This window comes from Oncorhynchus gorbuscha, linkage group LG21 (assembly GCF_021184085.1).
Source record: "Oncorhynchus gorbuscha isolate QuinsamMale2020 ecotype Even-year linkage group LG21, OgorEven_v1.0, whole genome shotgun sequence".
Classification (NCBI taxonomy): Eukaryota; Metazoa; Chordata; class Actinopteri; order Salmoniformes; family Salmonidae; genus Oncorhynchus; species Oncorhynchus gorbuscha.
Window position 1 is genome coordinate 47,623,019 of NC_060193.1, and position 25,259 is coordinate 47,648,277.

Here is a 25,259-nt window from a genome sequence, read left to right on the forward strand (position 1 = left end):
TAAAAGGCTTCATAATTCATAAAGTACACATTAACTGACTGATAATATCTCATAGAACAAAATGTATAAGATCCACCCTAAACCTGTGTTAACCTCAGACCATATTTTCGACGTTAATCTCAAAACCATATTCCTTCCCCATTAATTTTCCCACATGGGAATGGCTGAACGAACTCATTTCCGTTTTTTATTACTGCAGGTTGCAAGCTCCATGGTTCATACTTCGAGAAGGGGACGAAGCAGCATCCCAAAATTGCGACGGGAGTATGGGCAAGTGGGTGTGTTGAAATGAAAGTAGTGGGCGTGTGGAAAGTAGTGGGTGTGTCGAAAGCGCTCTGCTTTACGTTAGACGGTTTTGATTGTTTTTTAAATGTATTTCTTGAGTGGCAGCAAATCTGCACAATTAGCTGATTCCCTGTCCATTCGTCCACTCCTTTCGACACACCTACATGGTGCGTTCAAGATAAATGGGAACTCGGATAAAAAAGAGGTCAAATCATTGCGTCAGTGATCTTAAGGTTGGTTTGTCGAAGCTCTCGAAAGAGGCCTCTCGGCAAAGGCCCGAGTTCCCAACTTGGAATTCTGAGGATGACCGTTCAAAACCACTTTTCCAAATCAGAGCTCGTTTTGTCACGAGTTCCCAGTTGTCTTGAACGCACTGACGTTTGGGGGAAGGCCATCGTGGTCAGCTGACCATATGACAGCGTGCATGACCAGGAAATAAACAATGAACATAGACTCACAAAGAGGTAAGAAAATAAACACACTTCCCACTTTAGTTAGAATATAAAATAATACTGGCTTTGTATTTTCATGCATTTGTTATAATACAAACTAAACAACAGGAGCATATAGTGATGCTGTTGCGCGAACAGCTAGACTAGCTCAAGGGTTAGTTAACTAGCTAGCCAGCAGATCCGACACCTTATGCTTGCTTATAACTAAAGCTGCACTACAGGGTCGGACAGGCCGTTTGAATGAAGGTGCGCTATACTTAAATCACTCCGCCATTTCTGGGTGCTAAAATGTCGAAGAGTTTGCCAAATTCCAATTTATGGGTCATAAAAAGCAAGTATAGTGTAGATAATCATTTTACCATCTAAACTGCTGTGAAATATATTTTCAATAAACAAAGAATATTGTATTTTCAGCTGTTTAAAGCTGGTGTACAATACCGAAAGTAAAAGATGCAAAAACGAAACTTAAGACGGGAAGCACAGAAATAGTGCACAGAGAACAAACAGCTCTAATGCTTATTAGACTTGCTTTCAATGAGAATGATAGATCTATAACTCACATTACTATTATGGGAATTTAGTTGGCTCGCCCAAAAAGTGACATATTGCAGGTTTAAATTAAGACACAGTGGATATGGCTCGGAAAACACATTAATTCCAAGGATAAGTTGTACTTCGAATACTCCCAAATGTTACACAGAGAAGATTGAAAGACTGCTAGTTTTTGAAAAACTGCCCTTTTATAAAACAAACTAATGATTTCAACACCCAAAAGACTTGCCCGCAATGTCATGTGTAATTGTGGTGCTGAAACTAGTTTCACTAGGTGCGCAACTTAATTTGTGGAGTTCAGTTTTATTGGCTACATGTTAACCAGCAGCAGCCATTATGGAATGGCACATTGCGCTGAACAACAAAGGAGCTGATTGGCTGACACTGCCATTCCAAAATGGCTGATGTGGCAACTGCTATTTAGCATGAGGACAAAAAGTGCAGTTTTCTGGAAAAACTAGCAGTCGTTCAATCTTGTCAGTGTAACAGTTGGGATAATGGGACAATTGATTCAAAGCTCTCAAAGCTTCAAATCAAGTTCTTTCTCATCCCTGAGTTGAGGTAAGTTTTCTGAGCCATATCACACGCCAGCTCTGCGAAGCCTGTCCGACCCTTTAGTGCAGCTGTAAGCAAGCGTAAGGTGCTGGTTCTGCTCGCTACAAACTACCCACTGTGCTCAGACCTCAGTTCAACGTATAGTTTTGATTGACATTTGGTTGAGTTGTCAACCAATGTGAAATCAACAAAACCTTTCACCATATCATTGGATTTAGCTTAAAGTTGGGTGGGAAAAAAAGAAATCCCTTACGTTGATGACTTTTTGCAAATCCGATTAGTTTTCCACGTTGATTCAACGTCATCACATAGTTTTTTGAGGCTTGAAATGACGTGGAAACAATGTTGATTCAAACCGTTTTTTCTCCAGTGGGTAGTAAGTAGCCTATTTGCTAAAATGCATGCGATTGCAACCTCTCTGCTCTGGCAACCTCTCTGCTCTGGCAACAGCTGGTTTCCAGGTGTGGCGAGCTGTTTGGATAACAACGAGTCTAGCTAGCTATCTTGTAATCATTGTAATGTCACACAGTTAATAGTTCTATTCTATTGTCAAAGGGATTCATCAAGACCAACTCAAATGGCGTCCCTGATCTGCACCCTGCAAGACCATCGATGTCAACTGGTGCGCCTTCTCCCCGACACTGCTGCCCACCTGTTCAGCTGACAAAACCTTACGAATTTACAACACCCAAGACTTTTCCCGAAGTCCCATAATCCCCACTCTCTGGCCACGGCTACGGCGTCCACTGTTGTTGCTTCAGCGCCTGTGGTCAGTATTTAGCCTCGTGTTCAACAGTTGTGTGGTCAACGGACACCGGTTAGATGGAGGCAGTGCTGGAGCATCCAGGTAGGAACCCTGTCAGGGTTTGCGCCTTCTCGCCCCAACTCTTCACACCTGGTTTTGGAGGTGTCTGATGGCACTTTAGGGCTTTGGGGTTTCCCTACGAAAACTTTGCACAGGTGAACTTGATGGATTGATATTGTTTATCTCCATGTTATCGAAGCATAAATAGACCTGCAGGTGTTGCCTATATCAAGTGAGGCTTTTCTGGCCTCTGCAGACTGATGTTATGTGTTGTCTCTTGCAGAGTGTTCTTAAATGAGTATTTGTCAACAGTGAATGACACCACTGTGGTGGCCTGCTCCTTCATCCCCTGTGGCCAGATGTTTGTCACTGAATCTACGTATGGGGACCTCAGGCTGTGGGCCCTGGACATGAACCAGCTCCATGCAGAGAAGAACAATCACGACTCGGGGGTCACCTGCTACTGCTTTGGCCCCAAGATACTCAGTGGTGGTGATGATGATGATGATATTTTCCTCCCTCTATCTTTGGGTTTGGCCTGTTCCCAGATCTGTTTCTACAAACACGACAATGATCATAGGAGTTGTCTATACAGCACAACATTTTGATCTGGGACCAGGCTATCTTGGAGTCTCCATATATGGGAATTTGTTGAGACAGGTGTTTGATTAATTTGTTCCCGTCTCTCAGGTAGCGGTGGGGTAGAGTTCCGCCGGGCCTCCTGTGGACAAGGCCGCACGCTGAAGGTATGGACCGTCTCTAGGTCCAACACAGGCAGTACGTTGACCACACGCTATGGTTATGCAAATGCCCTGTTTAATGTCGAACTGTGTGCATATGTTGATGTGGTGGATGTGTGTTCACAATGAATGAACTGAGGGTGTCGTCCTTCCGTCCCCTCTGGCCCGTAGGTTGTAAGATGCAGCTGCTGCACATCCTGACCGGCCGGTCTGCCCCGGTGCTCTCCTGTGCTTTCTCTGCAGACGAACAGCTGCTTGTGTCTGGGTAAGTCCCCCCGTAGGTGATCTAAGGCAAAGCGCTCTCACAGTTGGTCAAGATAAAGTTGTACATTTACTCCAACTGGCCACAAGGGGGAGAAGTGTGTTGCTTTTTTACCATGGCCTTTTCTGTTGCAGCTCAGTGGACAAAACAGTCACATGATGCTGTAAGACACTCAAGCTCTTTTCATTACCGTAGATGTCATTTCAGTTTAACTCCCCGTGTTAATGTTCCACACAGAAACCCATGAACACCGCCCATCTGAACTTGAGTGTTGTTGCTTTTTCAGAGCCAGGGGGCTTTGCTCGACACATTAAACCAACACAAGAGGTAATCTTCCTTCTTACCCTTGGGGACATCGTCGCATCTCAACGGCCTTCTTCGAATAGCCTACTTTTTTTTTTAAATGTACCTTTCCGTCCTCCCTCCCATGATCCTTTGCTGTAGGTACGTGACGCCGTGCGCCTTCTCTCCCAGCGCACCCCTGATCGCCACGGTTTCTATGGACAAGACTGTCAATATATGGAGAGTAGAGGACGGATGCAGTGGCCATGGTGGGTAACACACACACACACACACAGATGGACAGAAGTCTAAGATAGGTGTATTGACATGCTGCCAGTGTTATTGGCATTAAGAATGCCATTAGCATTCTGAGTCACGGTGTGGGGTTCCTACGTACTGTTTCACTATTTTCTCATGTAAACAAAGATCCTGTTGACTTAATGGTGATGACAGCCTGGTGATTATGTGCTGTTTTTGCATAAGCTCTTCTTTATTGACTATGGCTTAATTATGTTTTTATTCTGCCAATCACCATCCCTCTCTCTGCATGGTTCATCGGGGGGGGGGCTAATCTTTACCTGATGAGTCGTACATTTTCTCCCTCATCTGCACCACTCACGTCCCATCTGCTCATTGAAAGCAGTGAGGGATGGAGGGTCTCTGTGAAACCTAGGAGTCCCACTGCTATCAAAGAGGGCTTTTATTGAGCACCCAGGTGATAATGCCTTCTGCTAATATGGCTGAGTCTTTCATAGCCTGTTGTGTTTCCAGGTGACTTTTTCCTTGAGGCACTGCCTGGCGAGTTGCTTTTCTATTTTCACGTGTATTCAATGTATTAGTGTACACAGTGTACAAAACATTAAGAACACCTTCCTAATATTGAGTTGCATCCCCCCCCGTTTGCCCTCAGAACAGCCTCAATTCACCAGGGATTCATCAGTTTATGATATGGAAAGAGCAGGTGTTCATAATGTTTTGTACACCCAGTAGTTGTATGGGCTCACAATGCTTTCTTCCTCTCCTCCTCTCACCTGACACCTTTCCAAGAACCTATACACAGCTCTTTCTAAGAGAGGCTTGTCAATAAAATTGCAATTCAATGACTGTAAATACATTCATGTTCATCGTTTTAGTTGACAATGGTATTTTTTATATTTTTTATGCTGAGTCTTACTGTGCTCTATATAATGGACTACATTTTTCACATCTTGTTATCCAGTTGAAACTGCAACATTCTCATGTGGAGGTGGGGAAAGTGACTAAAAAGCACTATAGAAACGTTTGATGGATTACACATTAACTATAGTAACAGCATGTCATTGAGAGATACTAATGTGCGGTCACTTCCTGTTTTCCGACCGATCAGGCAGAAAGTTGCCGGGTCACTGCAGACTTCTGGTCAGTGATTGGTCAGAGGAGGGCGTGTGAGGAGGAGCTGGAGACGCTGGTGGAGAACTTCAAGGCAAACAACATAGATGGAGCTGAGCTCGTCAGACCAAGGAGAGACTGGCCTCAGAAATCAACATAGGTGGAGCTGAGCTCGTCAGACCAAGGAGAGACTGGCCTCAGAACTTCAACATAGGTGGAGCTGAGCTCGTCAGACCAAGGAGAGACTGGCCTCAGAACTCAACATAGGTGGGGACGGCACATCACGCCATCGACTAGACACATTATCATAGTAACGTGTATTATCATGCAGCTAATTGTGCATTATCTTATTCTGCACATTACCTACTTGTCAGTCTGGTATCTGAGATCAACATTTTGTACAGTAGCTGGAAACAGAGCGTCATCACATACTCAGCCTGGAATATTGTTTTAAGTAGGGGGAGGGACAAATGAAAAACAAGGTGGACATTGAGGAATGAATGTTAATGAGATTTCCTCAGGATTACATACATTTGAACTGTACAGCATTAGATTAGGCCATGTGTATTCTGCTTTAAGATTTCTGCCCCGTTACATAACACAATTACTCATCCCAAAATACATATTAAGTAACATAGAAAATGGTACACACCGAATACCATTTCCGTCTGAAATAATTCTAAAATCCATCTGAAAATGTGACTTACAGATTTTGGTGGATCTGTATATCTTCTCTTTTAAATACAGATCTTTCACCCTAGTGAGGATAGCCAGTTTTCCTAACTTTTTCTCTGTGAGGTGGTCGGTGTCGGTCTGTTGTTGGTCTCTCATGCCAATAGCAACCATGGTAACCAAACAGCCGTGTTCTCTAAAAGAGATGAATCTCTTAGTAGACATGGGTGTCTCTCTACTGTCTCTGAGAGTGAGAGATGGCACCATGCCAGGCTGTTGTCTTCCTGATGGAGGGCTCTTTTTGTTTTTTTATGTGTCGAACACACACACACTGACCTCACTTTACTGTAGTCTCCATGGTGACCAGGAAATGGGTCATGTACGCAGTGTGTTCAAGCCAGGATATCACGTCCACAAATGATGCAAGCTCCGTTGGCCAATGTACCATTTTCCCTTAACTCTGCCTGGTTGTTTCCTGTTGGTGTACTGTAGAGTCTGTGGGGCTGCGCAGTATGGTCCTGAGGAAGGTGGGGGAGCTGAAGAGGGGTGGTGTGTGTACCGGTGTTCCTGATGAATTCCTCTGTCCAATCACCAGAGAGCTGATGAGGGACCCTGTTATCGCTGCAGGTGGGACACGCCCCCACGGCAATCTGTCTGTCTGGTTGTGCCTTTTTTACATATTTATTGCTATGCTACAACATTTTTTGTAATACAGTGGCGTGTTTTTAAAGGATGCAAAACACACTATCCATCTTGTCTACTTTTTCTTCTGAACAGATGGGTTCTCCTCTGAGAGGGAAGCGATTTGAGAGCTGGATCACAACCAAGAATCGTTCCAGCCCCATGACCAACCTGCCCTTACGGACACCACATCTGACCCCAAACCGAACCCTGAAGATGGCTATTGGATGCTGGAGGACCAGCCAGTGAGAAAGAGGGATGCAAGCGCGTCTCTCCATCCCTTTTCAATCCAAAGATGGTCTATCCCTCAGTTAACTTCTGACCAAAAGTAGGCTCATAGTACATAAAGCTATAAATGATGTTTTCAGGTTGACCACACAGAGCTTCGATTCAACCCCTCACTGTGTCTGCACTCACACATATCTGTTGGGATGAAACTGCTTTTATAATGTAAATATTTATAGCTGATGAGACATTCGAATATATATATATATATATATTCTCAAACTCATGCATGTTGACCATGTTCTACTCTGCTGCTTTAGCTCAAACTATTTAATTGATGATGATAGTGCATTCGGAAAGTATTCAGACAGCTTGACTTTTTCCACATTTTATGTTACAGCCTTATTCTTTAAATTAAATGTTGTTTTTTTCCCCCTCTTCAATCTATACACAATACCCCATAATGACAAGCAAAAACAGGTTAGACATTTTTCAAATGTATAAGAAAATAAAAACCTATCACATTTACAAGTATTCAGACCTTTTTACTTTTGTTGGAAGTACCTTTGGCAGCAATTAGTCTCGAGTCTTCTTGGGTATGAAACTACAAGCTTTGCACACCCGTATTTGTGGAGTTTCTGCCATTCTTCTCTGCAGATCCTCTTCGCCCCAGTCTGAGGTCTTGAGTGCTCTGTAGCAGGATTTCATCAATAATCTCTCTGTACTTTGCTCTGTTCAACTCTCCCTCGATCCTGACTAGTCTCCCAGTCCCTGCTGCTGAAAAACATCCCACAGCATGATGCTGCCACCACCATGCGTCACAGTAGGGATGGTGCCAGGTTTCCTCAAGATGTGACGCTTGGCATTTAAGACAAAGAGTTCAGTCTTGCTTTCATCAGACCAAAGAATCTTGTTTCTTATGGTCTTGAGTCTTTAGATGCCTTTTGGCAAACTCCAAGTGGGCTGTCATGTGCCTTTTACTGAGGAGGGGTTTCCATCTAGACACTCTACCATAAAGTCCTGATAGGTGGAATGCTGCAGAGTTGGTTGTCCTTCTGGAAGGTTCTCTGATCTCCACAGAGGAACTCTGGAGCTCTGTCAGAGTGACCATTGAGTTCTTGGTCACCTCCCTGACCAAGGCCCTTCTTTCGATTGCTTCGTTTGGCCTTGAGGCCGGCTCTAGGAAGAGTCTTGGTGGTTCCAAACTTCCATTTAAGAATGAAGGCCACTATGTTTCTTGGGGACCTTCAATGCTGCAGAAATGTTTTGGTACTCTTCTCCAGATCTGTGCCTCCTTTGACCTCATGGCTTGGGTTTTGCTCTGACATGCACTGTCAACTGTGGGACCTTTATATAGTCAGGTGTGTGCCTTTCCAAATCATGTCCAATCAAGTTGTAGAAACATCTCAAGGATGATCAATGGAAACAGGATGCACCAGATCTCAATTTCGAGTCTAAGAGCAAAGGTTCTGAATACTTGTGTAAAATGAATTGTTTCAGCTTATTTGCAAACATTTAAAAAAAAAATGGTTGCTTTGTCATTATGAGTATTGTGTGTAGATTATTATTTGAAATCCTCAATCAATTTTAGAATAAGGCTGTAATGTAACAATGTGGAAAAAGTTGCGGGGTCTGAATACTTTCCAAATGCACTGTAGGCATTTTGAAGGGATACTGGTGTCAACAGAAGTGTTCAATCTATGGCTGAAGTTATATAACAAGGGATAGCAGGTGTCGGTACACACACAAGTTTACACATGGGTGTTTGAAATGAGGGGAAGGGAGATGACATTTCGAAAGGGAAGACTGTTGTCATTGTAGTTTCCCAAAGATATTTTATTTCCCCATGATTATGGTGGTAGTGATTGAGCATAGTCTGTATAATGTGTCGCATAGCTCACAAATCAAAGATGGCAACAATGTACATGTGGAATATCTGCATTTCACCAATAATACCCTTACAAGCTATTCTGTACCTTTACTGTAAACTGTTAATGTTGTGCACACAAACGAAATAAATCCCATCCACTTTTCAAATATTTTTCTAGCTGTGCAAAAATAACTATATCAAATATATTGTTCTTACAACTGACCAAGCCGTCGGCACAGTAAATACATTAACATAGACCGCAACAACAAGCAGTTACAACAACGTCCGTAGGATTATATGTACACTCAGTTAAATATGATTATTTATAAAATGTACAAAGGTATAGAAACCCTCCATGCATTGTGAAGCACTTTGCATCGAGGGCTCTGGTATACTGACAAAGGCGATCACCACTTATATAATCTATAAATAGAACACGTACAAATCTAATGTATAAACATCCCTATTCGATATGCGTGCCGATCATTAGCCAATCGTTGAATCAAATGGCTTTTCGTCCATTAGCATCCGAAACCCTTTAGTGTTGTTCTTTACAAACTACATCATAGTTACGTTGTTATAATGGCCCATAGTAGGATGCTATGCTACTGTTCAGCTATTGGACTGGTACTATATGGTGTTTCCCAGGTGTGATTATGTGCACTGTGTTGTTGGCTTACTGGAGTTGCTCTAGGCATGCTTACGCAAAAAGCACAAAAGCCTCAAATGCTGCTTAAGTCTAAACGCAGTGCATCACATACACTGTCACTGTAAAAGAGTCCGATTTAAGTAAAGAAACTTTGAAACCCTTCCCTTGCCACCGTTTCTCTGGAATACAGAGAAATGTATTATGGTGTCTGCGCTTGTGCTTGAATGAACATGGCCAGTTCAGACGTTGGATTCTATAAAGGAGCGTTTAGGTTTGATGGGTAGGATGGCTGGGTTATCTCTGGTGAACCCTGCCTGCCGGTGGTTCCCGTCTGGGAACTGGGAGGAGTGATGTAGGCCTGCAGCTGGACCTGGTCTTGGCTCCCTGTGGTAGAACCTGTCTCCAAACTCCCGGGCCTTGGCCTGAGCCTGTTGGGCCAGGTGCTGGGCCTGAGCCTGTTGGGCCAGGTGCTGGGTTTGAGCCTGGGCCCCGTTGAGCACCTGGAGGGGAGCCTGGCTCTGCAGTGGCTCAGCGTAGGAGGACCTCCGCTTGAACTCATTATTCAATCCCTGGATGTTGTCCGTAGGGGCCATGCTGTGTCTCTGGTTCTCTAGACCTTCAGGGGAAAGTGGCTGGGAGTGAGGCTGACCTTGCCAGCCCAGTCCAGGTGGGGGTTGCCCCTGGACACGCACTGCCTTGTCCTTCACCCCCATGAATGGCCGAGGCTTGAGCTCTGGTTTAGCCGGTTTGGGGCGAGGCATGTCGGGCCCCTGAGTAGCCTGGGTCCTGCTGCTGTCTGACAGGGTCCCGCTAGAGGTTAGGCTACTGCTAGAGCTGGAGGCCTTCATACTGCCTGTCTGACCACCAGAATGCAGACCGGGGCCAGCCGGCCCCCCAGAACCCTCCCTCCTTACCTCCTTACCAACCCCAGGGGTGAGGGACCCAGCCTGCCCGTCCAACGTGGTGCCGGAGTGGGCTGAGAGCCTTTCTGTTCCCCTAGCCAGGCTGGAGGAGTGGCCCTGGAAGGGCTGGACAGATGAGGAGGAGGAGAGGTGGTGGTGGTTGACAGGGGTGAGCCCAGAGTGGTGGTCTGTGGAAGAGGAGGGCAGAGGGCTGATGTCGATGCCCAGGCCAGGGCTGGGTCTCAGGGAGGTGGAGATGTGTCTGCCTGGCAGGGGGCTGGAGGGGCCACACAGAGACATAGGCCTGCCCCCTGGTCTGCCCCCTACCTGCAGGGAGTTACAGTGCTGCTGCTGCTTGGTCTTCATGCTTTGGTTCTGTCTAGGACCCTGCAGGACAGGGCCCTGCTTGTCCAAAGACAGGTTGGTCTGTGTGGACCCATCCAGAGGGGAACCAGGCCTGGGGTCCAGGGGAGCTAAGCCCACTGCGCCTGGTATTGGTGGGAGAGCCCTGTTGGGTCCATAGGGGTTCTTCGGCCTGTTGGGTCCATATGGGTTCTGTGAGGGCTCTTCCTCTCCCCCTATCTCCTCATAATCATCATCTAGTTCATCCTGGCTCTGTGTATCACAACTCCTCTCTGTGTCCTGGCTCCTCTCTGTGAGGTCCTCGGGAGTCTGACTGTGTGCTGCTTGTTGGCCCTGTGGTGTGTTGGGGGACTGCTGCTGCTGCTGTTGTTGACACTCGTCCTCCACACGCGTCAGCAGACGGTGGATCTCCCGGTTGGTGGGGCAGAGCCGAGACGCCTCTAGGAGGTCGGCTAGCGCCGCTGCATACTGCCTGGATGGACACATGAGGCGAACATAGTGAGAGGTGAGTGTGTCTTGTCCTTAGACAAAACTGTACCCGTCCATTCTAGTCCCCCCTTGTTGTCAGTATAAACAGAGAACTGGTGTGTACTAACCTGCTGCTCCTCTTGGCTCGTGCTCTGGTGTAGAACGCCTCATAAGAACTGGGTTTCAGTTCCAGGGCTTTGGTGGCAAACTCCTCCGCTATACCAAAATCCTGTCGGGGGGAAAAAGAGGACAGAAACTCAACATTTAATTCTGAATGTTTACTGTTAAATTCAGTCCACCCTGAATTTCTCAAGGAGAAGCCAAAACCAACGCCTTGAGGTCATTAGCCAGGGTAATGTGTTTGTGAGCGTTAATGAGTGCAGTGTGAATCCAGCGGTCGTCCGCACAGCGCCACACTTTGCAATTACTGTAAGTGACTGGAATGAGGAATTCAGCGTTGTTTAACTGGAGAATTATTCATCTGTGTGCAGCTCAGAGTAGAGCAGCTTTATCTCCCAGTGTCTTAATGGATTCTCCAGACGGGTGCTTGTAGCTTCTCTCCAAACCGTAAAAAAAAACTCCTTCAATCAGATGTCGGAAATGAAAACTATTGACTCTTAAAGGTACAATGCAGCTGCTTTTATCTCAATATAAAAAAAACTAAAATAGCTTCTTAGCAAAGAAACATTTTTCAAGCAATCATTTTGCTAGGACTGACTGGGAGTGGTCTGAGTGTGGAGGGGAAAACTGAAAACATTGTTGCTTTGGAACTCTCTTATTGATTTATTAACTAATTTCACACCTGGTGATGTCTTTCCAAACAGCTCTTACAATAAAAGGGCATTATCATCATTGTCACAATTTCACAGTATTATTGCAACCTCATAGTGTGGAAATATACACTACCGTTCAAAAGTTTGGGGTCACTTAGAAATGTCCTTGTTGTCCATGAAAACATACATGAAATTAGTTGCAAAATGAATAGGAAAGATAGTCAAGATTTTGACAAGGTTATGAATAATGATTTTTAATTTGAAATAATAATTGTGTCCTTCAAGACTGCCTTACAGTCCTTTGGCATTCTAGTTGTCAATTTGTTGAGGTAATCTGAAGAGATTCCCCCCATGCTTCCTGAAGCACCTCCCACAATTTGGATTGGTTTGATGGGCACTTCTTACGTACCATACACTCAAGCTGCTCCCACAACAGCTCAATAGTACACAGCATTGTACGAGATCTTCAGTTTCTTTGACAATGTCTTGCATGGAAAAGCCTTCATTTCTCAGAACAAGAATAGACTGACGAGTTTCAGAAGAAAGTTCTTTGTTTCTGGCCATTTTGAGCCTGTAATCTAACCCACAAATGCTGATGCTCCAGATACTCAAATAGTCTAAAGAAGGACAGTTTTATTGCACCTTTAATCAGGACAACAGTTTTCAACTGTGCTAACATAATTGCAAAAGTGTTTTCTAATGATCAATTAGCCTCTTAAAATGATAAACTTGGATTAGCTAACACAACGTACCATTGGAACACAGGAGTGATGGTTGCTGATAATGGGCCTCTGTACGCCTATGTAGATATTCCATAAAGAATCAGCCGTTTCCAGCTACAATAGTCATTTACAACATTAACAATGCCTACACTGTATTTCTGATCAATTTGATGTTATTTTTAATGGACAATTTTTTTTTTTGCTTTTCTTTCTAAATTAAGGAAATTACTAAGTGACCCCAAACTTTTGAATGGCTGTGTATATAAAACACAGGGGAATCATGTTTTTGACTGAACTGAGCCTTTAATGGTAATTTCAAAGCACCTCAAGTGGCCCTGGTGTGTGTGCATGCGTGTACAATATGTCTGTGTGTGTACGATGTGTGTGTACATGCCTGCGTACACAGTGTATCCATCCACCTCTTTGTAATCCTAGAGAGCATGTGGTTGGCTGGTTTTTGAAAGCGATTCCCTGCTCCCCTCATTCCTCTCAGGTGAATATTTAATGAAGCAAACCACAGTGTGATTCCGTCCTTGAGATGGAGGTGGGCATTACACCACAGCCTTGAAATCCACAGCTCTGAATAACTGTTCAATGTTTAATAACAGTTTTTATGGCCTCTATACTCCCACTCCCCTCCTGTTGTATTCACCTGAACGTGATGAAATATGGATGATATGTGCCCAGCCAGCTCTCTCTTCCCCCTGACCCAATATCCACCAGCAACAACGGAGGGAGGATCCCTTCTTTCCGTGTGGGTTTGTGTGTGCCTGTGTTTGTGCACACGCGCCCATACTGATTCCTCCAGTATATGAGAGAGGACGACCGTATCACATCATAGCATCTTTCCATTATTCATTTGCCCGGAGGATGCCATTTTACCCACACCACTCTAGTATAACAGTCTTATTATATTGTCTGGTAAAACAAGGGTGTGTTAGATCACACCCTCCAGGCTGCTGAGATGAAGATCTATCCATTATACCTACTGCTATACTATTAACATGAAATGACATTTCATTCAATATTAAATTCTATGAAATAGCTAATGGAGTAGTGTGTAGATATATCAGATGACGTAATACCTGCAGTTTTATTACATGTTCAATTATATTAGCAACTGATAGTCGTGTGTGTGTGTGTGTGTGTTTGTGTGTGTGTGTGTGTGTCTCACATTGGTTTTCCTGCGGCAGCGTGACATGTTGAGGTACAAGGAGACACGGAGCTCTTTCAGGCCCTTCAGTTCGTCTCCGAAGCCGTCTCGGGGGAACTTCCTCAGGGCGTACTGATACCTCTGGGCTGCCTCCTTCATCCTCCCCTTCTGGGGGGGGGGGATACATTGATTTGGAGATTTTCTAATTGGACACACTTTCAGACAGTCACACACACACATCCAGAGATCAGGTTTTTACTTTTGTTGTTAACCCACCTTATACAGTAGGTTGCCCTCCTCCATGAGTTTCTGTAGGAGGATGAGGAGCACGTCTGGTTTGGATGTGGCCATCGCCCACGTAGCATGACCTGGTCAAGAGGTACGAGAACACAGGTTAAACACACACACACACACACACACACACACACACACACACACACACACACACACACACACACACACACACACACACACACACACACACACACACACACACACACACACACACACACACACACACACACTGCTCCAAAAGGTATCTAAAGAAAGTACCTGATCGATCATAAGGGGATGATCTGTTGCCTTTTAGCAGGTGGAAAAAAGTGAAGAGAAAGAGGGGTGAAATACATGATGTTGCTATAGCAACTTCCTCAAGACACTGACAGATCAGGTCAACTCCAACTCACCCAGCTTGGCCCCTTTCTTCAGTAGGGTCACCACCACAGCAGCGTTCCTACAGCCCACAGCCCTCTCCAGAGGCCTCACCCCACTGTGGTCCACATGCTCCACCACCGCACCCTTCTCCACCAGGTACTGAACCTGTAGTTGTAGAGGACAACACAAAACAAACAGCATTTTTAAAAGGATTCAAACAAGGCCAAAGGGAATTGTGCAAATTCAGTACTGTGTTTTAAAAAGTCTATAATCTAGGCCAGTTTAAGACAATCTAGGCCAGTTGCAGCGAAATCAGAATTGTGTCTGTGGGTCAATTTGTTTCTCCAGTTTGCGGTATTAGAAGGAACCCCACCATCTCTGCATCACCGTTGAACGCTGCCAGGTGGAGAGGGGTACGTCCGTTCCTGTCAGGGTGATCTATCTCTGCCCCCTTCTCCACCAGGCACTCCACCACGCCCTTCTGACCCTTCAGACACGCCCAGCTCAGAGCTGTCTGGCCCTCTTTGTCCACGGAGGCTAAAGATGCGCCTGGAACCAGATCAGAAATAACATGCTCACTCCATTGCAACTCAGTCTGACATGTACTCAGTTTATTAGGTACACCCATTTAGTACTGGGCCGGACCCTCAGTGGCCAGGAAAACATTCCCCACACCATTACACACACCATTACACCACCACCACCAGCCTGTACCGTTGACACCGGGCAGGAAGGGGGTCATGGACTGCAAATCCTGACTGCCATCAGCATGACGCAACAGGAACCGGGATTCGTTGGACCAGGTAAAGTTTTTCCACTCCTCAATTGTCCAGTGTTGGTGACCGTGTGCCCACTGGAGCCACTTCTTCTTGTTTTTAGCTGATAGGAGTGGAACCCGGGTGTGGCCGTCTGTTGCTATAGCCCATCCGTGACAAGGACAGATGCGTTGTGCGTTCCGAGGTGCCATTCTGCTAGTCATTAGTTTTGACCATTCTAACATTCAAATGAACAGCAACTGAATGCCTCGATGCCTGTCTGCCTGCTTTATATAGCAAGCCACGGCCACGTGACTCACGGTCTATAGGAGCGAACCATTTTCGTGAACGGGGCGGTGTACCTAATAAACTGGCCACTCAGTCTATACTGTATCTCAGAGCTACAAAATGAAAAAATGATCTGAAATCACACTATTTATTTAGTGCACTGAGAATTGACATATACCATGATGTGACCCTGACCCTTGACCTCTTACCCTTTGTCAGCAGGAAGTCAGCAGTGCTGAGGTGGCCCTCGCTGGCTGCCACCATCAGCAGACTGCGGCCCTGCTTATCGATGGTGTTAATGTCCACACCTCTCTGCAGCAACAGCTCTGCTACCTGAGAGAAGGGGGGGAGAGAGACAGAGAGGGACAGAGAGAGTGAGAGCATGAGTGAAAGGACAGCCATCAGTGCTGTAAAGCAGGAACATTAGAAGTGTAACAGAAGGATTCATCAGAATGAGTCTCACCTGGGGGTGTCCATGCCTGATGCAGCTGAAGATTGGGACCACCCCCCTCCGGTTGGGCTGCTCCGCCCCTGCACCCCTCTCCAGCAGGAAAACACATGTCTCTGTCCTGCCCCGGCCTGCAGCCGCACTCAGAGCTGAGAGAGAGAGAGACCCCCAGAACAGTGGTCAACTACCTACTTCACCACTGTGCTCTGAATGAAAGTAATCTTTGTTTTTGTGGTATTGATTGTTTTGAGACAGTTAATAATGACAGTATAATATTGGCACCACACATGCAATGTGAGCTACAGTACAATGAACAGAAAATGTCACACCCCTGAGTATGACTTTCAAACCCTATTTTTAGACTGGCCACACTTCAGTGGGCCCATATTTCCCTGTGCTCTCTAGAGAGGCAGGCTCTTAGCTGAGGCTGTCAAAAGTCTTACAGCTGGCCTGGCAGAGAGAAAGACAGATTTGATGGGTATTGGCCACAGCTTGCCCAACCAGCCATCTAGTCCTGGGTATGGGGCATCCATCCAGACAGTATATACCTCCCAAAAGGCACCATATTCCCTAATTAGTGCACTACTTTTGACCAAAGCCCATAGTGCTCTAGGTCAAAAGTAGTGCACTATATAGGGAAGAGGGTGCCGTTTGGGACACATACAGACAGTGCGGACCAGGGAAGCTGAGATCAGACAGGTACTAATGTGGTCACAGGAAGGCCAAGAAGATCATCAAGGACCTCAGCCACCTGAGCCAAGGCCTGTTCACCCCGCTACCATCTAGAAGGCAGAGAAAGCACAGGTGCATCAACACGGGGACTGAGAGACTGATAAACAGTTTCTATCTCCAGGCCATCAGACTGTTAAACAGTCACCACTACCCTGCCCTGAACCTTAGAGACTGTTACTAGCTAGCTAGCCCCCATTACTCTACCCTGCACATTAGAGTCTGTTACTAGCCAGCTAGCACCCATTACTCTATCCTGCACCTTAGAGACTGTTTACTAGCCAGCTAGCCCCCATTACTCTACCCTGCACATTAGAGTCTGTTACTAGATGGCTATCACCCATTACTCTACCCTGCACCTTAGAGACTGTTACTAGCCAGCTAGCACCCATTACTCTACCCTGCACCCTAGAGACTGTTACTAGCCAGCTAGCACCCATTACTATACCCTGCACATTAGTCTGTTACTAGATGGCTATCACCCATTACTCTACCCTGCACCTTAGAGACTGTTACTAGCCGGCTAGCCCCCATTACTCTACCCTGCACATTAAGAGTCTGTTACTAGATGGCTATCACCCATTACTCTACCCTGCACCTTAGAGACTGCTGCCCTATGTACATGGAGTTATTGAACACTGGTCACTTTAATAATGTTTAAATAACGTTTTACCCACTTTTTATGTATATACTGTATTCTAGTAATGTCTCATTCTGTATAACTACTGCTGTACACACCTTTTCTATTCATATACTGGCCATACAGTCTATACACACCATCATACATATTTATAATCTGGACTCTAACATTGCTCGTCCTGATATCTCTTAATTCCTTTACTTGGATTTGTTAGATTTGTGTATATTGTTTTGTATTGTAGGTATTACTGCACTGTTGGAGCTAGAAACACGAGCATTTCACTGTGTGTTTAATATGTGTTGGATATGTGTACGCGACCAATGCCATTTTCGTTTCTTTGATGCAGCCTCCTGTTTCACCTTGGCTGGGATGATGAAATACTCTCAGGAGAGGTGACATCACCCATCTGGTTCTGGAAGCCAGTGGGGAGGGAATGACGCCACGAATGACATCTGTGGGAGCATGTAGGGCACACCCTCCCCATCTGTCCCACCGATGGCTCCACATGAGCACATACGCAATTACAAATCACCTCACTCATTTAATTTCCCTTATCTCATTTCCCTTCACGCCGGAGCAAAAAGTTGAGATAACAAAATACGTTCAGAATTGAAGAAAAAATATATATATACTGTGGCTGTGATTGATACATTTAGGAATACTTTGTCTTGTGACTCAACACTTCTCGATCTAAGATAAGGCAGACGTGCATCACTGACTCATAAATCAATACGCAATTGCGGAGTCACGCCTGAACAGCTGTGCTTCTTTTGTCAATGTCAAATATCCGAGGGGAGTTAGGATGAAACGTGGAGGAGTCTGTCAGTCAGAGGAGAGCTGTCAGTCAGAGTCAGTTGCTTTTACCAGACAAAGAGTATGTGGCTTTCAGGTTAAATCCCTGACATGAGAGGCCTCGTGCCGACAGCCTAGCTCAGCTAGTTTGGCCAGACTGCTCCAATCAACAGCTGTGCGGTAGTCAGTGATGTCACATTAGGTGTGACCAGAGCCATATATTTAGAAATATGTCTCTGGGTGTGGTCTTCTGTCTGTTTTTGAGTAAACTGGGTGTGATATGTAAATATCCTGTTGCAGTAGGGTGCAAATAGGTAAGGCTCCATAGCTCAGTGGTTAGAGCACTGGTCTTGTAAACCAGGGGTCGCGAGTTCAATTCTCGCTGGGGCCTTGGTTGTGGAATCAAAACGTTTTGATCCAAAAGGGAGGTTCTCATATTGAAAATACTATTTTTGAATAAAGGCCAATGAGTTGAATAGGTTGAATGGGGCCAGTGAGTTGAATGGCTCCTAAAGCTAGTTCACAAACAAGATTAAAAACATGATCCATTGATGCTGTCCAGGTTTATCAACTACTTCCCACAGCTATAAATACTACTTCTGACAACTCTCACGCATGTCACTGACCTTGTGTGGACGACAGACACACACAGCTGCTACAGCTACGATAGTTATTTATCTGTTCCATGTTATTTCATTCGCGTACAGTAAACCTTTGGCGTCTCACCCACAGAGGAGGTAGAGACAGACAGACAGTAGCCTGCCCTCCAGGGAGAAAAACGTAATTATTCTCCACTAATGAGAAGCCACCAGGCACGGGAACACATTTGCATAGAGAGAGGACAATTTCACAGGCAGAAGTATTCAAGGACTTCTTTCACCGAATAGATTAGAAGAGCTGAAGTGAAATCATTCGGCATATAGTAGAGTATCAAGATTCTCTACCATGGGAGGATTTGTCAATGTAAAACCAATAGTTATGAAAATGAAACCATTCTAGACTGAATGGTGAGCCCAAACAGTAAAACAAACGAAGGCCATTAAATTGGTACTATTGTTTATTTTATCGCCCAGTCGGGTCTTTGCAATCAACATAAATAGATGATTTCCTTCAATTTACCTCTAAATAGCCTATTTAGTATTCTATATTTGCATTAGCGAGGTTGTTTTCATTCAGGGTTGGCTTACAAATGTGACCAGCAGCCAGCAATTGTATGTATGCTTCCAATTGGCAGTGGTTGAGCGCTGTCTGTCCCCCAGCCTATGTATTTACTACTGAGAGCACATAAACACCTATGATTGTATTAGTTGAATGGGTATAAGAATCAAGACAGGTTTGCTTAAATTCCTTTTTTTTGGAGATGGAGGAAATACCATCTGATATCGACGCCAGCTTCAATGTAAGACCATTATAATCTAATATTACCACATCTTTCTTCTTGAGCCTGTTACTCATTTCACAGATGCTCTTATCCAGAGCAACTTACGGGAGCAAATTAAGGTTAAGTGCCTTGCTTAAGGGCACATTGACAGAGTTTGCACCGAGTCAGCTCGGGGATTTCAAACCAGCGACCTTTTCGGTAATTGACCCAACGCTCTTAACCGCTAGGCTACCTGGAATATATGACCCAGTTTCAAACCATTACCACCACGGCCGCCTAAATCTCCCGCTAACGACCGGATCAGAAGAGTCCGTCGGTGTAACCTGCCGTCTTAATAGGTTGTGTTGGTCAAAAGCAGCTCAAGTTCTGTACACTCTTCAAGCCTCTCTTCCCCAGTGAGCTCAGCTACATCTCAGAGTCCTGAACAAGCACACGGGCTCAATATCCCTTCGCTCGCATCCTACGCCACAGTAAACAGGAAATGGACAGTGGGCAAGTGGAGACCACCTGAGAAGCTCACTAGGAAGTGGACGACAACAAATGATCTCCGCTTGGTAAAAACAAATGCCAATCACCGTTCGAGAGGCAGCGAAAACAAGCAACCGAAAACAGAGGATGAGGAAAGAAAAGAAACATTATTATACAGACAAAGGGAGAGTGCAGTGTACCCGTCTCTCCCCAGAGCGTGTCGGGAGCGTCTATCTGCACAGCCAAATCGTCCTCTTTCAGCTCCAGTAAGCTCTTCGCAACCTGACAACGAGACATTAGTACGCACAAGAATTATACACCATAACTATTATAAGCAATACACACAGGTTGAATCTGAAGAGAGCGCACGGTGTGTGTGTGTGTTCGTCAGTGTGCGCATGCAGTAGCCTACGTGAGTTTGTCCCATGCTGCAGGCGGCCGTCAGGGCCTGTTGTAAGGCCTGGCCCTTCACACTGCTCTTCACACCGTGCTGCTGTTGGCCCTCAGCGGCCTCTGTGGGGCCCCAGTCCTGGTTCAGCAGGTAGTGGATGATGTCTGGGTGGCCCCTCAGCCCAGCATGGACCAGGGCACACTGACCACTCTTATCAACATGGCCCACCTAGAGGGAGAAACACAGATCAATCAATCAATCAATCAATCAATGAATCCAATGTATTTACAGAGCCCTTTTAACATCAACAGTTGTCACAATCATATTTACAGTAACCTAGCCTATATTTACAGTAACCTAGCCTATATTTACAGTAACCTAGCCTATATTTACAGTAACATAGCCTATATTTACAGTAACATAGCCTATATTTACAGTAACCTAGCCTATATTTACAGTAACCTAGCCTAAATCCCAAAGAGCAAACAGAAGCAGGCAGTTATGATACATAACTATAACTTATGAAACGGCAAAGCTGGGCAACAACAACAGCAGATTGAATTGTCAACCAGGTGAGATAACGGCATGGGACTAACAACTGACCACTGACCTTGGCTCCTTTCTTACAGAGCAGGCTGACCAGTCCTGTGTGTCCTGCTGCGGCGGCCAGACAGAGGGGGGTCATGTCGCTGTCCGAGGGGCCGTCTACGGGCGCCCCCAGCTCCAGCAGCAGGGACACCATTTCAAGGTGACCCAGGTGGGCGTGCACACCCAGCACAGGGGAACGGCCAAGCACCTCTGAACGCCCGCTCACACTCGCCCCGCCCAGCATTAGTAGACGACTCACCTGTAGGTAAGATGTTTTTTTTTAAAGAAAAAAGTTGTACGTGCGTGCGAGTCTCTCACCTTGACGTTGGGTGTGTCTCTCACCTTGACGTTGGGTGTGCGTGTGTGCGCGTGCCTGTGCTGTGTGTGCGTGCATGTGTGTGTCTCACCTTGACATTGGGTGTGCCTGTGTGTGCGTGCCTGTGCTGTGTGTGCGTGCGTGTGTGTGTGTGTCTCACCTTGACGTTGGGTGTGTCTCTCACCTTGACGTTGGGTGTGCATGTGTGCGCGTGCCTGTGCTGTGTGTGCGTGCATGTGTGTGTCTCACCTTGACGTTGGTTGTGCGTGTGTGCGCGTGCCTGTGCTGTGTGTGCGTGCATGTGTGTGTCTCACCTTGACATTGGGTGTGCGTGTGTGTGCGTGCCTGTGCTGTGTGTGCGTGCGTGTGTGTCTCACCTTGACGTTGGGTGTGTGTCTCACCTTGACGTTGGGTGTGTGTCTCACCTTGACATTGGGTGTGTAGAGATTTCTGAGGGAGGCCAGGGCGGCAGAGAGGCTGTCGGTGCTACAGCTCACCCACAGAGCCTGCAGAACACTGGAGGACACACCTGTCCTCTTACTCTGACCCTGAGAGAGAGAGGGGGGCAGAGACACTCTGGTTCAAAACTTCCAATCCCCCCCCCAGTGTATGAGGAAGAGGAGAGAGGCTACTGTACTGTAATATTTGAACTCGGATAGTCTTTGGATTCAAGTCCCATTAGTAGTCCATTCAGACACACTAGCTGGTACCTTGAAGATGTGTGCCTTCAGGATATGATGTCCCAGCTCCATGGTCTGCTGCCGGTTCAGCTTGCTCTCCTGTCTGGAGAACATGAAGGCCAACAGAGCATGGCCACTCCTGGGGTCACAGAGGAAGTCGGTGCTCTCTCCGTCCGCCCTCCACACGAGCCACTCTCGAAAGGAGGGGTGGAAGAGCATGCGGGTGCCGTCCCTGCGTCTCACCTAGAGGGACACGGCACAAGATCAGACAGAGGTTGTCGTCATAAATCCACAAGCGGCTGAGATAGTTACTATCGCTGGGAGCCAAGTGCAACTCCCAAAGAGTGAACGTCACTCAATCCAATGGTTGTATACTACTTCCTGGTCTACTTCCTGATCTAGCTAACAACGTACGGTACGGCCGTGTCTCAACAGTCTGTCACGGGTTCTCTACTCACCAGGACGGAGGCCAGAGTCTCCAGGCGTTGTTGGAAGTCCTCCCAGGACATCTCTCCTCTCACACCCCCAGCGTTCAGCGCCCGGAACAGCTGCTCGTCCGCCAGCGGGTGTAACGAGGCCAGCACCACGTTGAGTACGGGCAGCACCCGCTCGAAGGTTCGGTCCCCTTCGAACCCCGCATGGCACTGCAGCAGGTACACCTAATGATAAAGAGGACCACAATGGAAATACGTTTGTTGACTTGATTGTGTATTGAATCCCGTGTGTTGTACTTCCTGTAGCTGGAGCATCTCTATGGGCTGGTGTCCCAGGCACAGATTAAGTGCCCTACATTTATTTCACATTTGTCAAAGATTTGTCAAATATAATGTGTTCATTCATTCACCTCAGCCAGAGAGACGGGCACTACCATGTAGTTGCCTCCCTTGAGAACCAGGTGGGCGCTCTGGAACAGGTCCAGGGTCAGTTTTAGGTAGAGGAAGGAGCCCTGGCTGCGAGAGGCCAGGTGGGTGTTGAACTTGCTGAGGAGGAGGGGGTCGGGGACGGTGCCGTTGGGCGTGGTGACGTTGGTGGCAATCTCGGGGCTGACGATGACCCGGTGTTGGATGTAGTCGCTAAGGTCCCCGCCGATCTCGCTGCTCTCTGGGAAGTCGTCCAGTGAGAGTCTGGAGAAGGGTAGGAGGGCGGTGATCTCCTGGGGGTACAGGAGACAGCGATCATATTGTAGAATTGTATATGTTGTGGATTTATGTTCTGACCAAAATGGGCCTCCTGGAACCGTATATATATCATACACTGCATTCTCAATCAAAGTGTACTGCAGCTTGGTTATATCTCAGAGTTGAACTTAGCCCACACGCCATGCAACCATGAGCCCAGGAGCACACCGCAACTTCCCACCCAAGAGTCTGCAGTACAAAATCAATACGATACAACACAGTACATTTCTATCCTCCAGCTCCGGCATCACAGCAGAGAGAACCCTTTCTTCTAGTTGTGACAGGTAACATGAAAGAGGGAAAAACACTGAATAATACAAGTGAGGATGAGAACATCGTTGGCTCACTATGGTGGCGCTGTATGTGCCAGGACAACAGATTAGTCAGGGAGAGGATGGCACCCATTACATCTCTTCAAGCTGCTGCTTCTTCTGACTCACGGAAACATGAAACACAGTAGTCGTGTAACACTGTACGCGGGCACTTCTTCTGTAGGATCTTCATTTGACTAGAATCGAGGCAGCAAAATAATCCTGTGGCAACAGGATTTGAACATTTCGTCCATAATGTTGCTTGATTGGTGGTTCGGCAAACATGTGCTGGCCAACGTTAGGCTACAGGAAAAGTGCAATACTATTAATATAACTGTGTTTTACTGCGGGTTTTCAGTGAATTTATGTGAAATCACACGTCTTATCTGCATTTCCTGTGGTGCATGAAAATTCTCAGCACTAAAAGGGGTGATCAAATTAAGATCCTACAGCTGTATATAGGGGATAGGGAGCCACAAATCCACTGACTCTCATTCTGCCAGCTTTCTCACCGATTCACATCAAATCTCTTCAGATGACAGATGCCTTCAGAAATGGTGACGTTTGAGGCAAGAGAAGAAAATTACAGCCATAAACGAATAAATCAAATGCATTACCTAAGTTAATATGAAATCATTATTGCTGTTTCATTTCCTTGCTGTGCATGCACGATTTCATTAAAGTGCGCTGATCCGAAGATTTCACAGTGCCCTGGTTGCATAGCAACCTCGATGGGACCATGCCTAAAACAGGATATTGGCAACTTCCTGTGAAAGGACCAATTGGGAGAGGAGAGAGGATAGAGAGCAGGCAGGGGGATCAACGTCTAACATCCCTTGCCAACACACTCACACACACTCGCGCGCGCACACACACACACACACTGTAGTGGCCTGTCGTGTCCTCAGCACTCCTGTTACATAACGTCAGGCAGGCTCCCAGGAGCATTACGGCCCAGAGTGGTAATCCAGGAGGATTATGGGAAAGCTGCGTTAGGCAGCAGGAGGGATCAGTGGCCAGCCAACATGCTGGAGGAAACCACCGCCAATGGGCCCTGGTGGAGTAAGCTGACCAGCTAGACTGAGCTACTGTACCTCTGGGTCAGACCAGCAAAGCCATACTGTATGAGACACACAGGGCCAGTGAACTATGGGCAAGCCCAGATGTACTAAGCTTCTTTTAGTTAAAGTGTAGCAGGAGAAAGTGAGCGCTGTATCAGAGACTCGAACCACAGCTCCTACGGTGCACAGACAAGAGTCTAACAGACTGTACTATGCCACAAAAGCCTGGGTCCCTGGGTAGAGGCAATGCATCACTCACATACACTGGCTAGGATCGTTTATCTGTGCTTTGTGACTGTCCTCTCCTCACCAGTAGGCAGGTCCTGACGGAGACCAACAGTTTGAGCCAGGAGGGGAACTTGGAGACGATCTTGGTGATGAAGGAGGCGACGGTGTCTCCGTAGTCCGGCTTGTGGAACTCTGCCTCGTTCAGACCATCAACCAGGAGGATGAAGTCTTCTTCTGGGATCTTCCTTTCTACACAGGGAAACAGAGGGGTGGTGGAGGGGGAGAAACGGAGGAGAGGAGAGGGTGGGAGGTGGAGTAAGAGTAAGAGAGGGAGTGGGAGGTGGAGTAAGAGTAAGAGAGAGAGAGAGAGAGAGAGAGAGAGAGAGAGAGAGAGAGAGAGAGAGAGAGAGAGAGAGAGAGAGAGAGAGAGAGAGAGAGAGAGAGAGAGAGAGAGAGAGAGAGAGAGAGAGAGAGAGAACAAGTACATAAGATACTGGCAATACTTGAAGCAGGTTAAGGACGCAAATGTAATGCACATAACTGCTGCGTTCCAAACGTATTTTGAAATACTG

At 46.4% G+C, this 25,259-nt stretch overlaps 1 protein-coding gene, 1 non-coding gene and 1 pseudogene across 6 annotated transcripts in view; 2 read left to right on the plus strand and 1 right to left on the minus strand.

Moving 5' to 3' along the window:
- Nucleotides 1-655: 655 nt before the first annotated feature.
- Nucleotides 656-7,407, plus strand: LOC124008028 (annotated as a pseudogene).
- A 1,290-nt stretch (nt 7,408-8,697) lies between these two features.
- Nucleotides 8,698-25,259, minus strand: part of LOC124008576 (protein TANC1-like) — a 55,537-nt gene continuing 38,975 nt past the window's right edge. For 3 of the 5 annotated variants that reach the window (XM_046319958.1, XM_046319960.1, XM_046319963.1), the window contains 17 exons: nt 24,770-24,936; nt 22,754-23,062; nt 22,368-22,568; nt 21,940-22,152; nt 21,655-21,777; nt 20,936-21,172; nt 20,347-20,553; nt 20,135-20,216; nt 15,940-16,073; nt 15,686-15,809; nt 14,807-14,982; nt 14,466-14,598; nt 14,332-14,361; nt 14,056-14,147; nt 13,801-13,947; nt 11,260-11,360; nt 8,698-11,135 (listed from right to left, as the gene is read on the minus strand). In XM_046319958.1, the coding sequence (XP_046175914.1) occupies nt 9,638-11,135; nt 11,260-11,360; nt 13,801-13,947; nt 14,056-14,147; nt 14,332-14,361; nt 14,466-14,598; nt 14,807-14,982; nt 15,686-15,809; nt 15,940-16,073; nt 20,135-20,216; nt 20,347-20,553; nt 20,936-21,172; nt 21,655-21,777; nt 21,940-22,152; nt 22,368-22,568; nt 22,754-23,062; nt 24,770-24,936 (3,974 nt within the window). In that variant the 3' untranslated portion in view covers nt 8,698-9,637. The remainder of the gene's footprint in view (nt 11,136-11,259; nt 11,361-13,800; nt 13,948-14,055; nt 14,148-14,331; nt 14,362-14,465; nt 14,599-14,806; nt 14,983-15,685; nt 15,810-15,939; nt 16,074-20,134; nt 20,217-20,346; nt 20,554-20,935; nt 21,173-21,654; nt 21,778-21,939; nt 22,153-22,367; nt 22,569-22,753; nt 23,063-24,769; nt 24,937-25,259) is intronic. The other 2 variants (XM_046319961.1, XM_046319962.1) reach the window with 2 other exon arrangements.
- On the plus strand, nt 18,404-18,476 carry trnat-ugu. Its single transcript has one exon. It is a non-coding gene; the product is annotated as a tRNA-Thr (tRNA).